This window comes from Thermobia domestica, chromosome 9 (assembly GCF_964235325.1).
Source record: "Thermobia domestica chromosome 9, izTheDome1.hap1.1, whole genome shotgun sequence".
NCBI lineage: Eukaryota > Metazoa > Arthropoda > Insecta > Zygentoma > Lepismatidae > Thermobia > Thermobia domestica.
In genome coordinates, this window is record NC_137462.1 from 174,997,277 (window position 1) to 175,012,811 (window position 15,535).

Consider the following 15,535-nt stretch of genomic DNA (forward strand, 5'->3'; position numbering starts at 1 on the left):
TATTTTTTTTTCCTGTCTTGCAATTTGGTTGTTATAGAATTAATAATTTTATTTCGATTTCCTCGCGGCACACCGGTTGGGAAACGCTGGTCTAAAGAATAGGTCTCATCTTCCTTGTTAACGCTCTATTCTTTAGGAAGTTAACTGGAAGTGATTAAAATATACCATTTCCGCTTACAACATTTATCTCTATAGGACAAGATGATATTAGAAAGCGATAAGTTGTTTTCTGGAAACGATTCAGGCTCTCAAGAGAATATACTATCGGAACCCGCAACACGCTACCAAAACCACAAGTGGTTGAAATTTACTACTACTTCTGGTTTTAATACTTGTTTCCATAGAGTGGACAAACACCGTGTGCGTGGGTTTCCTCGGGTTCTCTTGTTTCCCCCCACTTTCTTCATTCCACCATTTCATTTATTTCTCGTCATCATGATCATCTTTAGCCTAGCCGGCGTAAGCGTGGGACATAGAACTCAAAGATTTCATTTGTTTCCATAGAGCAAGAAGCGGTAAAAGATATCGAGATGCGGTTTTTTGCAGTTGATTAAGCTGTCCAAGAATAGTTTCAGCCTTCTCCATCAACCCTCTGTTCAAATCAGAAGTGGTTTAAATTAACCATTTCCAGTTCCAACACACATCCCCAAAGAATACAAATGGTATTAGTGACAAGTAGTTTCCTGAATCGTTTCAAGGTGTCAAGAGGACATCGTCCAACCCACAACACCGGAAGAGGTTATAATTTAGTAGTTCTTCTGGTATGAATACTAAATTGTGTGGAACAAAAATGTTAAGATATCGATATGTAATTTTTTGCAAACGATTCAGCTTCCCAACAGCAGGTTCTATCTGCTTTTTGAACTATCTATTCAGAGCAAAAGTAGTTGAAATCAACGATTTCCGGTTTCAACCTTTATCACCGTAGAACAAATATAGTTAGGAATAGCGAGCACTGGCATTCTGATATAGATTTACGTTTGAGGAACAGATTCTATCTTTAATCTTATTAATCTTTTGCAGCCAGTACTTACAGATGGAATGCTTAAAGTTTGAGTATTGCCATTGTTTACTAGTCTACCATAGTTTCACACTGTGAAACGAAATTCACTTGTTTTAATGTTTTTTTCACACCCTGCTCTATATAGAACTTATGTCACGCAGTGCCGTTCCGTGGAAAATCAGCACCCAGGACGACAGTATACGACGGCGCCTCCGTACATATGAGCGAGGTCGACATCAGCCGCGAAGCGTAAAAAAAAATTAAAAAATAAACTTTGATTTCCTTGATTTTGAGTACTTCTTATTATTTTTTTCCTTCCATTTTATACATGGGCACATGCATTTTCCTCACATTAGTAAAATTTTCCTCTTTTTTTAATTTCCTTTTCTTTTTTCCTTCCAAATTGTGCGGCCTTTTACTTCGGCGCCCGGGGCCGTCTCCTCGCTCGCCCCTCCATGGCACGGCACTGTCACATAGAGTTAAAAGTGAATTGATTTGTTATAGCATAGTTTAATATCGTAACTTCTTTTCCTATAGGTTGACGAGCGACATTACGAGCAACCAGTGACGAGCGACATTACTCACGAAGAGTACTTGGGAGCTAAAATGTAATGTAAAATTTGGGAAGAAATTTGCGTGCATACAAATATATCACTGAATGTATCTGTAGAAAAGCTGAAGTAATGCAGTAAAGAAGTTTCAAGTACGTACATTGTTTAAGTACTGAAATACTGTGATTTTGTGTTTAAATTTGCATGTTATACTTACTTATTGTGAATTATGTTTATTGAATTTTTATGGAAATGTAGTTTTAGTTTCAAAGAAATACTTAAGAAATATACTCCTTTTATTATTACACGAATCCCTATTTAAAAAAAAGTCAGGAGTATACGTGAGAAAATACAGTTGGCTAGATGGTTGATTGGGGGCTAAAAGAAAGCTAAATCTTCCTGTCGAATTCGCTCTAGGAATGCAAAGGTAGAAAATCCGCTTTCAGAGAAATTTCGTAACATCCACAAGAAACACAACACTATATTGTAGACTCAGTAAATTTATTTGGAGCCCAAAATAAAACTGAAAGAATGTTCTTTGAAAATTTGTTTATTCTTGAAAACAACCGAAAATTAACATAGATAAGGATTGGTTAAATAGCGAGTAGAAATTTGTGATTAAGTAATATATTAAGTGGTGTTGGTTTCTAAATGAGGGTTTGATTACAATCTATCGTGGCCGAAGTAGGCGAATAAAGCTAGCACGATACTGTGCTGTAAGTATAGCAACCACTATAAATTCAGTACTCTATGGTTCTGTAATCTTTTATTTCTTTCTTCCACGGAAGATTTCACACATTCTTTTAGGATTTATACCAGAATTGCGACAAACCGGGAAAAGTCAGAAAATTGTGCTAAGAGTCAGGGAATTTCGATTTACTAAGAATGAGATTTTTTGAAAAACATATGAAATGAAAATTCTAAGACGATTTCAGATATGATTCAATACTTGTTTTGCTAAGTGATAACTTCAGACTTTGAAACTTAGCTGTGTTTTCCACTAACGATGTGCAGTAACTTGTGTTTTGTAGATGTGTGCATTATATTTTTCTGTGTCGCTTGTGCAACGGAATATCATATTGGTGAACCATCTACAACGATCAATGATCAACGGAAAATTCATTTTCGACGCACACAATTCCACCCTTCTTCTTTCTTCGTTCCCACTTTTCATTTTATCAGTTTCCTGTCCTACATTACACAAATGAAAGGATTTTTAAATACGGTTACTCATATTTTTGCTTCTGTGTTTTTATTGTAATGTGTTTTAATTCGCGCATGGGTTTATTTCGGAAATGCTTATGAGTTTACGAAAGTAGCTGATAAAGCTGATGTCAGTGTATGGAAGGTTTTATTACAAGAAATTGAAAATGAATAAATAGCAACGTGAGAATGATTGTATGTGCATTGTTATCGTGTATTAAGAGCGCGATCGTATTTCGTTGTTTACGTGTTATAGTTCGACATTTTCAGTTTTTAGAAACTTAACAATGCTTAAACGCCTAGACTGAACATAAAAACTGGTTGTGTCCCAAAAAGAAAAAAGAAGTAGCAAATGCAAGTTAATTTTATGCAGGGATCGAGACAGGGTATGCGGCAGAAAAAAATTAATGCAATCATCAACAACAGGCTTTTATTTACAGTAGCATGTTGTTGCATAGTAAGGCTGTTGAGAAGCGGAGGAATGTAGAGGTGGTGTAGTCGTTGTGTTCGGTATTCGTTGTATCTAGTGTTCCTTGTATCTAATGCAGATAACGAACATGTCAGCTTCGAAGTATCCCAAGACGACGTTCAATCTTCCCTGCTTGTTAGGTAATTCTTTATCATGGATTCGGGAAGTACCAGGTGGTAAATCTTTTGCTCGCTGTAATATTTTCCGGAGCGTCTTTTTGCTGAGTTGTGCCTATATAAATCAAGAAATCAAGCCAGTACCTTTTAACTTCGTCTGTCATTCCTACTTGCACCTTCTGTACAGAACATAGAGTTTTCAGATGATGTTGCATGCTCAAATGTGGATTCTATGGTGCGAGTGGATACGAGTTCGGGAACGAAACAGGATAGTTTTCAAGGATTCTTAGTAAAAAATAGCATTACAAATGCAGAATTACTTTGTTTTGTTCAATGCATAACGATATACGTCAATGCACATTGCTGCTAAAGAAGTGAAAGTGTTACCAGTAAGATTGTCGGAAAGATGCAACTTCAACGTGACAAAATAGCATACAAAGGTTTATGGATTATCACCGTATTTTAGGAGCGAACTAATTCATTGTTGAAGGAACCATAAATGTGCGATTCTTGAGCACCGCATAAGGGCAAATATGCACGCTATATATAACATGGGCGTTTTTTAAGAAATTCTGCAGCTCCTGATCTGTTTTCAGGTACTCTTCCACCTTTAAACGTAAAAGAACATGAGTCAAATTCCAGTGGATGGCCCCAATGTAAATTTTACATTTTTGCGTATTTCCAAATTAGATATCAAGACGTCGACGTTAGATGTCGGATGACCCGTAATACTACATACAAAAAGCTGTGGATTACTTACTTTGCATGGAGCATTTAAGACCGCAATTGAGGTAACTAAACTGGAGAGTCATATAATTTTTAAGAGTTCTGCATAACTTATTTAAGAATGGTCCAGCACACCATGACGAGTACACTTCTGTTGAGCTGTAGTTCTCAACTGGTATGTCGCAACAAACTGGTGTGTCGCTCATTGCCACAGGGTGTCGCGAAATTTTAGAATTTGAAAATCACGAAAAATTAGTTATATTTACTTTTCAGACAGTCTGTACTAGTGAACGCCTCCAGTGAGCAATAATTCTTAGTACTACACGCAATTACTACTTTATGGAAACTTACAAGCTTATACCTTATATTACCGGTATTATTATTATTTTTAATATAATAAAAGATCCAACACTTGTGCCATGATGTCGTGGGCGTTCACTATAGGTTGAGAATCATTGTTATAAAGGATCAGGAAATTTTTCAGTCATATTTGTTCTGTGTTGGCTTGGAAACAGTAGTGTTGCCAAGCGAGCTCCGTATATTCTGTTGTATATTCAACGTATCAGGTATGTTGGAAGAGATATGAGAAGAAGGTGTTCGTAAAATGATTGTTCCTAACTCTTGCTTTAGAATTAGAACCTTTCCTTAACGAATTTCAGACTGACTCTCCTGTCAGTCCATTTCTTTACAATTTGTCGGGTATCATTTAAAAAAAAAATAAATAAATAAATAAAAAATAAAATAAGTTTGTAAAGCAAAAAGTTTTCAGTTTTTCAGATTCGTGTGTACGAATTGATGTTGAAAATTAGGAAAATCATCTCCCTGCGAAAAATGTTGACATTAGTTTCACTACATATGCTGCTTTTATAAAATGTCAACCAGTAGTGGCTTTGAACATTTTGGATTTTCGCCGAAATTCCAGAAAGACTGTACAGAAACTTGTTCTTAAACTTCTGGAGAAGCCACTTTTAAATTATAAATAGAATAGAACTCTTTCGTATTTGGATCTGATGTTGGAGTGGATCATATGAAGTCTTTTTGAGGTCAATTAGTTGAAAATAATTGTTAGATGGAATTTTGCAGATACAGTTGTGAGTCAGTTCAAAGAGTTTTGTTCGAATCCAAATTGAAAAACTATTATCAGGCAGTATTCTAGAACTGGTCAGTGTTTATATGACCTCTCGCTAAAGAATTTGGATACTTCAGAGTAATATGATCTATAGATCTTATTAAAATGGTCTTGATTTTCTCTGATGCAATTTAAATCTAGATAGAGTATTTTCAGTCAGTGCACACTGTATACAAAATTATTTTAAAGAACAAACTTTAGTATCACTTAACTTGTGTACCATTCAGGAGCTTCTTCTGGTGGCCGTGAGAATAAGGAAATCCAGGATTTATTACACACGAAGTGCTCGTCTTCATTTGGAAAAGCAACAAAACGACGAGAGGAATAGGAAACAAATGAAAGTTAAATACAGCAAAATAAAAATGATTCTGAACGAGCTTGAAACTAGGAAGACTAAAATAATGGATGATGTATACAACGTTGATGAGGATATAAAGCGTTTGGAGAAGAGTGAAATGAATTATATAATAGTATTGATTTCTTTCTAAAGATATTTTGTTAATATATCAAAGCCATTTTTCTGTACATTCATGCACTCTTTTTCGGTGAGTGTCACACAGACTTTTTCTTTTCATATGTGACGAAACTTATGTCATGCGTTTAAAGTTACAGATTCAAGTTAAAGATCTTTAAGTTTTTGTTTTTAGGAAAACCTTTGTTTTGTAATTCCGTGATAAAATAGTTCTATTTGTTTATTATTATTATTATTATTCATTTTTCTAGTTGATCAGGGAAAAATATACGTATGTATCATCGTTACCATGTGTTCTTGGTCTTGTTTATCCATCAACATGGGAAAGTATATGGCCAATTACATGTCAAGGAAGATTTTAGAAAATGTTCTGGAAAACGGAAAAGTCAGGGAGTTCCTTCCCGTAATTTTTGTCGCCAGCACTATGACCCATTGAAGAATACATCATCTTTAATTCAACGATTGCATCAGTTTCGCTTAACTATTATATCTGTTATTATTTTTTATTTATTTATTCATTTATTCATTAATTCAACACAACAGGCTCTAGGCCCAGTTACAGTGTTGTTCCTTTCAAATACATTTACCCTTAGTTATATATATATATATATATATATTAACAAGGTTATACATTTATATATTTTCATTGTCACATATTTTTAAGGCTATTCTTGTATACTGTCTCCGACATTCCAAAAACATCTGTAGAAGTTATCCTTTCAATTGCATTGTAGGAACCACTCATTCTCCATATAGGAAACTTAACGAGGATATTTGTTCTTGCCTTTCTGCAGTAAAATGTACTGCTATTTCCTACGCGGATTTTACCTGATGGGACATGCAATTGAACCTTCGAAGTAAGATTGGGACAGTCAATTTTACCATGTAGTAATTTGTGTAAAAATAAAAGATCCGTATGTTGTCTCCGTTGTTTCAACGTGTTCATATTGAAGTTTTGTACTATTTCTGAATACGACTCGTATTTTGGATATATGCCAGTTTTTCTATAAGCAAGTAATCTCAAGAATTTTGATTGTATTCTTTCAAACATATCTATGTGTTTTTGTGTTTTTGGTGACCAAGACAGAATCGCATATTCTAATTGCGATCTCACAAAACAAAAGTAGAGTTTCATTAACGTAGCATCGTTTTGAAACTCCTTACCTATTCTCATAACAAAGCCAAGATTTATGTATGAATTATTAACAATTGTTTCAATATGATGAGTAAAACTTAATTTAGGATCAAATAGCACTCCTAGATCTTTAATTAAAGTAGGTGTCTCTAAAATAGTTCCTTCAATAGAATAGTCATATTTAATGGTGTTTTCTTCGCGGGTAAAGGAAAGAGTTTTGCATTTATTTATGTTCAACTTAAACTTGTTATTGTCACACCAGTTCCTAATATTACATAAGTCTATTTGCAGTTTTGCACAGTCTTCAAGCGAATTAATTTTGGAGAATATTAAAAAAAAAAAAAAAAATGGAATAGAAGAGTGTTAGAATAATTAATATAAGACGGTAGGTCATTTATCACTAATAGAAATAAAAGTGGACCAAGATTTGAACCTTGAGGGACTCCAGATAAGGCTGTGGATTTTTTAGATACATATCCTTTTTACATGACGGCCTGTTGACGATTTTGCAAATAGGATGCGAAAAAACTTTTTGCTTGCATAGAGTCGTTAGTTTTTGTCGTTAGCTTTAAAAGTCGTTAGTTTTTGCAACAGTACATCATGGTCTACCAAATCAAAGGCTTTTGAAAAGTCAGTATAGATCACATCCACTTGACCCCCTCTATCCAATTCATTTGCAATAAAATCTGTAATAATGGCTAAATTAGTGGATGTTGATCTATTCTTTAAGAAGCCATGCTGATATACTGAAATGACGGGTTTTACATGACACATTATCCTCTTGAATATTACTTGCTCAAACACCTTGGCAAATGCTGATAAAATAGAAATAGCCCTAAAATTCTGTATATTATTCGCATCACAAGATTTAGGGATAGGACAATCTATGGCTTTTTTCCACTTGTCCGGAAACACGCTTGTTTTTAATGACATATTTATAATTGTATGTAGAGGATGCTTAAGAATGTCTATACAACCCTTAAGAATGTACGGTGGTATACCATCCGATCCGTACGATCTTTTAGGTTTCAACATTCTTATGGCTTCCTCAACACCCTCTAGAGCGATTTCATTTAAGAAAAACATATCTCATGTTTCGTAAGCTGTCCCATCAGGCATGAATCTATTTGTATCATAATGCGCTCTGCTGTTACTATATAAATTGAATTAAAATAGCTAGCAAATTCCTCTGCAATATCATTATTGTTTCTCAGGTCCTTACCATTATACGTAAGGACGCCTGTAGAAAGATGCCTATTTTCACTTTTTATAAAATTCCAGAATTGACTAGGATCCCTCTCTACCATGTGTTCCGATTCAAAAACAAAAGATTTATACGATAACTCTATTTCTGTTTTCAATTCTTTCTGGAGTTTACAAAATTCCGATTTATGAAACGAAACGATCATCCATACCGTTTCTCCATTTTTTATGGTGATAGGACTTACATTTAATTTTTTAAATAATATTGGACGTAAACCAACCGGGATAATTTTTGTTAAAAAAATTCTTAGAGGGAACACTGACATGTATCGCATTATAAACAATTTCATAAAACTTATCAACAATCACGTTATCATCATTCAGATCTTTGAGGCAGTCCCAGTTAGCATTTAGTAATTCAATGTACATTTTAGTAAAATTTGCCTTTCTAAAGTTGAAACCTTGTAAATTGTTTTGCAGTTTATCTCTTATTGATGGTTGATTTAGGTACAATAAGCCTTCCAATGCAGGATGATGCCTATCTTCAGAAACCAAAGGAAGCTCTACTCTTTCAATAGAAGCGTCATCAACATTAGTAATTACTAAGTCCAATGTGCGACCATTCTTATTCTGTACATTGTTAATCGAATTTAGACCAAATAAATTAATAAAGTTGAAAAGACTTTTACAGGCGCCTGATGAATTCAAAAAGGAGAAACTTGAATTTATCTCTGGAAGATTAAAGTCTCCCATACAAAGAATAGTGCTCCCTACTGGGCAATTGGATTCAATGAATTGACAAAAATTTTTATAAATTATTAAATTGGAGTCGGGTGCTATATAAACAGCACAAACATACATAGTTACACTATTTGTCACAAGTTTTGTGAGAATACATTCAAATCCATTGTCATCTGAATTAACATGAAACATTCTATGTTTTTTAAGTACCGCCAGTAATACCCCTCCACCTTTTGACTTCCCAAGCAATTCAAGATTCCTGTCTTTTCTAAATACAGTGTATATACAATCAAAAAAAAATTCCGAATTATAAAAACTATCACACAGACCATTGTCAACAATTACATCATAATTATTTGATAGCACACTTGTAAAAAATTCAGATTGTTTGGTCCTAAGTCATTTACATTTTGAAAATAAAATGAAAAAGCTTTATTTCTCGCTTTGATTTTGTTTTCACTACTTTTATTATTTTTATCTTCAATACGGTCACAAGAAATATTAGGTACATAGACATTGCTGTTTGTACTTACATGGAACTGTCCCTTGAGGCATTTATCTCATCTGGTGTAATCTGATTTCCGGTTGACCAAACTTGCACTGTGCGCCTGTTTTCTTGAGGGGGAGGGAGACGATAGAGGGATGGGGTTATTTTGGGTTTCCTCACGGACAGTTGAAGGTTGTGAACGACCGTGACCTCCGGCTTTTCTGCTGGCGACACGGGTGTCATATTGTCTTCGCGCTCCTGGTCTCTTTGGTGTTTTCCATTCTCCAGATCCCATAATGTAAATTTCCTCCCGTCTATGTTTAAGTACCTGAACTGCAGATATGCATAAGAACCCGCTCTCCTAGCATTATTTAAATAAAACTAGTTTCCTGCGTTCTTGTCTTACTTTGTAAGAGTAGTCCTGTACAATATAAATGTTCGAGCCTTTCAGTTTGCTCCTATTTCGTAGCACACACTGTTTTTTTCTTGTCGCTTGAAAATTTACATATTATAGGCCGATTTCTTGTTTCGGTCTTCCTTCCCAATCTATGGCCTCTATCGAGATCAAGTTCATTTATTTCCACTCCCAGTCTATTCCGTATCACTTCAGAAACTTTTCGTTCACTTTCTTCCCATGTTTCATTAGCACTTTCACTTATTCCATAAAAAACTAAATTTAGTCTTCTGCTCCTATTTTCTAAGTCTTCTATTTTACCTTCAAGATAACTCGTGTAGTCTTGTAGTTCACCGATTTCCTTTGACATTCTTTCGAACTTGCTCTCAATGTTTTCAAGTCATATTGAGAGCAAGTGTTTCTATACACTAGTCTAGCGACAATATCGTTTAATCGTTTTTGTTATTACTTCCTTGAAATGACTTAACATATTCGAAACTTCCATAAAAAATGTTTACACAGAATATCTGCAGCGTATTCCTGTCAATAAAACATAAGCATAATATTTAAATTGTCCACATATATAACTTACTACACTATCCACAAACTGCTACAATAGAAACATCAACATGAGTGATAATCGTCCCTATTTCAAACAAAGGAAGACAATTTATGCGCGAACCATACCACCACTTGACGGGTGAATTGCAGCAACAAATAAGACGGCGTGTTGACACTGCCCTAAATAATAAGGCTAAGGGAACACCATGAAATTGCGGTCCCCATTAGCGCAGAGGTGACTCTGTTTAAGGTAGGAAGCAGGCTGTTTGGAGAAGCATTCACCTCTTTAGGTGTCCGCAATACATAAGCCCAGGCGTTAGCCCTCCGTTTAATGGCTAGCGTGGGCGCTTTTGATACGCAGGTCCCGGGGGTTATTCTCGTGGAACAGCTTTGAAATCAGAACGCATTACGGTAGTTCGAATTCCACCTTAAACGTCTCATATAGCCCTGAAGGGAACGCCCAGTTCCAATCCAACGAATAGATTTGGTAGAAAACAGAGAACAATTATTCATTGGACCATATTATTCTCTTCCAATCATATGCGGTACATGCTTTATGATCACGGCATCATTTTCCTCCTACCTCGTTGGCGACTGTGATCAGAAGTTCCAAAATCGCAACCCGATTGCGAGGTTGAGCTTATGCAGCTCTCGTCGGACTGATAATAGAAACAGCTGATTCTAGATGATTAAGTTATCCACTCAGTTGTGCCGTATAGCTCTACGGTTCTTTGTGAGAAACTTCTTCACTGTTCGACTATCCCTTTCACCTAAATTTGGTTTCTATACACTATTCCTCTTCTCTGGTAACATCGTGCCACAAGTCCTGTATGTCGTCGTCACTTTGGATATCATTCTCTCTATACAGTTAATACTCTGGCAGCCGTGGATACATTGATACCGAATTGCGGCGCACCTACAGTGTTCTGTATTTGGAACGGTATCACACTTTTCACCACCAGGTCTGGCGTATTGCACACGAATATCCGTACTATATTGCCTCATATACTACTCATCACCAAATATAAGGCAGTCTGTAGAGTGTTACAGTGCATGGGTGCTTCCATCACATACCAGACACGTTCACATGTCAGTTTACGTTGAAAATTAAATATCAATCGCATATTAGAAGTTGTTAAAATTTTGCTCAAGCTGAGAGCTAAAGTTGAAACCTTATTGTCAATCGATCGTAATTAATTTACTCGCGTATTATGTGCAAACTGCGATGCGCTCTTGAATATACGTGAAATCTTTGGTAGTAGAAAATCACAAATAATTTAGGTTAAAATTCCGTTTTGGTTGAAGATGAATCTTGACGTATGTTGACGTATGTGACGATTGGATACGACTGTACATAAAATTCGAATTGTACGGTCATATCCAAAATGATTGTCGCATATCTATAACTGTCTTGTTATGGGAATATAATTTAATAATGATTTTGCAGAGTACTTTTAATACTGTTACTATGTGTATAATCGGGAAATGTACACTTATGTCCAAAATTATTGTCGCATGTCTATAAATACGGTGTTGTAGGAATATAACGAATTCGTTCGGTATTTCTGATATATTAGTGTGTGTGTATAATCGGCAAATACATGTATGTGGCAAATTTCATGTCAAAAGAGCAGTAAATAAGAACAATAAAACGAAAATAAAACTTTCTTGCCCATTTAGCAACATTTTGTTGTATTCATTCTAATTTTCGTATTTATAATTCTTTTTCTATGAAATTTACCACAAATATACATTTCCCGATTACACACATAGTATCAGTATGAAAAGAACCCTGCAAAATCATTACTAAGTTATATTCTTACAAGAAGACAGTTATAAATATGCGACAATCATTTTGGACATGAGTGTACGTATATTTATGGTAAATTTCATAGGAAAAGAATTATAAATACGAAAGTTAGAATGATTAAAACAAAATGTTGGTAAATGGACAAGAAAGGCTTTTCTTCATTATATTGTTCTTATTTACTGCTCTTTTGACATGAAATTTACCGCATACATGTCTTTGCCGATTATACACATACTAACGTTGTAAGAAATACCGGGAGAAATCGTTCTGAAATTATATTCCTACAACAACATATTTATAGACATGCAACAAGCATTTTGGACATGACTGTACATGAAACTACAAGTAGCAGAACTCGATTCACATTTATTCTTTACTATTCTATTGACATTGCTGTCTTAATATTTGACAACTTATATATATATATATATATATATATATATATATATATATATATATATATATATATATATATAAATTTGGATTATGAAATGATTAACTAGTGGTATTTCACTGCACATATTAAAAATAAGTCCTCGGAGCTATAACTAAGGACAAATAATTCGTTGAGAACTTTATACTTGTTAATAGAATGTTTCATTGAGAAAAAGGAAGTAACTTTTTGTTCGAATTATGTGTGTGAACTATTTACATATTTGAATTAATTCTTGGTTTGAAAAGATATTTTGTTTCAAAAAAATTAAATTTCTTTAGAATTCTTCATAGTGATATAGTTGATAAACTTTATATATTGCAAGTATGAAAAGTTATACTAAATACAAAAATCCATATTTTTCTTCTTTTAGATCAATGATTAAAGTTGCGAAGATGGAGAACCAACAGGAAGCCAGCAGTTTAAGTGATAACCAACAGGAAGCCAGCAGTTTAAGTGATTGCAAAGGAGATCTTAAACCTGTTACAACTGACTGCGATGGAAAGCAATTTTTAGAAGATAACCCGCTTCACGATAGAACTATCACTAACGATTCAGAGGAGAAAAGCTGTATCGGTGAAGAGCAGCCAGTTTTGAATGTCGAGGACGACTCAGAGGAAGATGATAGTAACGACTTGTGGCATACAGAAGATAATGATTATTACGAAGACTCTGATGTTGAGGAGGAAGAGCTAATGGAGGAAGAATCAGAAGATGAGTGTGACGATGCGGAGGAGAAAGAAATGGAAAGTGATAGTACCTCTGAAGAAGAACCTGAATGTGAAAAAGGAACAACGAAAGTGAAAGAACTAACGAAGGTAGAAGTTATGAACATTATGCATGGTAACGATGAAAATAACAAAACACTTCCTTCAGGTACGGGATCCGTTACTGGTAATGATGAAAATAATTATGGCAGTGTCCTTAAAATGGTGGAAAAATTGAAAATGGAAGCAGCATCGGAGAACACTGAAATCCCATCAAACACTGTTGTAAGTGAACAGAAAACTAATAAACATTCATCAATTCCCAAGGGACCATTCCGGAAAGTGAGCTTTCCCAGTTTTCCGCGAAATGAAGTATTCTGTACCGTTTGTGACGTTGCAATGACAAGATACGATTCTTTTATTCACGCAAAAGGGAAAAGACATAAACGAAATCTAGAAATGCATGAGAAGTTGTACGCTGAGGGATTCATTAAAGCATTTGAAAGTGAAATACCTTCTCTCGCTGAAAGAGCGAAAAGTGATAAAAGCCACAACAATACTACAGATGAAGTACACAAGGAACAAAGAACTTCTAAAAACGATCAGAGTGAAAGTATACGGAGTCCAAAGATGACTGAGAGAAGAAAAAATTTTCCAGAAGAAGTTGTAGTTATTAAGGATGGTGATATGGAATTGTTTAAGTGCCTTATATGCGATCGTGTGCTGCCACCGGGTAGAAAGATGGTAAAAACACATGTTAAAGGTAGGAAACATTTATGTAGGCTTAACTTTTGGTTAGAGTGTGGACAGATTGGAAAAAGGGATGAGAAGGAAAAAGCTTCTAGTCTTCTATCTGGTGTACAAGTGAATACCCCAAATGAACCTGTAGTGCACAGAGGCAGTAGTGAGAAGTGTGCGACTCCAGATTTGAGTACTGCAAGCAAAAGCGTAAGTGATGAAAAACAAAGTAGCTCAAGTGTTATTAGCAGCAAGGATGAAAAACAAACTAGTTCGAGTGTTGTTAACAGCAAGGAGCCTGCTGCTAGTAGTTCACAGGAGGAATCATGTTTGTTAGCTCAACATATAAAGAGAAGGACAAATGTTTTATTTTGGTGTGAAATATGTGAGACGAAAATTATTGGCAGAAACAATGTGGACTGGCACATTAATGGAGCCAAGCATCAGCAAATGTTGCCTATTTCTGAACAGAAAGAAACAACTGAAAGGCAGAATCGCGCTAGAATATATTGGTGTGATGTTTGCCAGGCTGAAATGCACGATGAAGTCTCCTGGCAGACTCACTGTCAAGGGCGAAGGCATACCACAGAAAAGCAGAAAAGAACTGAAGGAAAAGTGCAGAATGGAGTATGGAATGCAGTGCGAGAAATAAGATGTGAAATCTGTAGAGTTGTGCTTTACGGTGATCAATCAACATGGGACAGACATTCCAAAGATAGGATTCATGTCAGATTGAGTCAGCCAGATGGTACTAATGATCAACGTAAATTGGTAAGTGCCATAAAACGAACCAGTGATAGGAAATTCTCTGAGTCAGGTGAAAGTTATCCTTATCGCAAAGAGTACGTTAACAGCATGTACCGTAAATCTCTCGTACATGGTAACCCAGTCCAAAATTCAGTTCTGACGAACACCAAGCTTAACGGAGCAACAAATGTGAAAAGTGGGAACACTGAATCTTTACAGAATAGTGAAGGCGGCGATGGGCAGGACAATAAAAAGCAAAGGCGAAGGTACAGGAAGGGACGAAAAGGCGAAAATGAAGAAAAGACTACTAAGATATTTGTGTCAGGTGAGTAACTCTATTTTCAATATTAATAGTAATTGTCTAGTGACTGCAGAAGTTTCATAACAGGTTCAGTCTTCTTGTTTACATGTGTTTCTTTCTGTATTACATTCATGTATGCTGGTTAAGTGCATTCTTATGTTACAAGAAGACATTTGAAGTTCGAGCTCGAACTGAGTAAATTTAACAACAACGAATGCACAAGGCATACACATGGCAGTCTGGTAACCTTAAGCCCATCGGAAAGCTTACTACACCACCCTTCAAGGACACGTCGATCTAGGTTATCTCGTCATATATACATAACTGTTTAGGGACAGAAGTAATAGACCTTGAGTTATAGTTTACAAAAAATACATCTTAAGCTGTATAATTTTTTGTACCTTATAACTTCGGCGATTTGTCTGTGGTATATTCATCGGAGCACTTAAAAACAATAGGATAAGAAATTTACAGTTTTAATAGACGGTAAAGAGGAGCGAAGTGATATCTCTTACCGGTTGGAAATAAAATATATGTTTATTTTTACTATTGTCCTTGCAACAAACAGTATAATATTTATTGCTGTCCCAGTTCGATTGTTTTAACACC

The 15,535-nt window shown here is 35.2% G+C and overlaps 1 protein-coding gene across 4 annotated transcripts in view; it reads left to right on the plus strand.

Moving 5' to 3' along the window:
- The window catches only part of LOC145695224 (uncharacterized), a 79,686-nt gene that overhangs the window by 15,688 nt on the left and 48,463 nt on the right, over nt 1–15,535 (plus strand). For all 4 annotated transcript variants that reach the window (XM_081772220.1, XM_081772217.1, XM_081772219.1 and 1 more), the window contains exons 2-3: nt 1,541–1,706; nt 12,807–14,950. In XM_081772220.1, coding sequence (XP_081628346.1) covers nt 12,811–14,950 — 2,140 coding nt within the window. In that variant the 5' untranslated portion in view covers nt 1,541–1,706; nt 12,807–12,810. The remainder of the gene's footprint in view (nt 1–1,540; nt 1,707–12,806; nt 14,951–15,535) is intronic.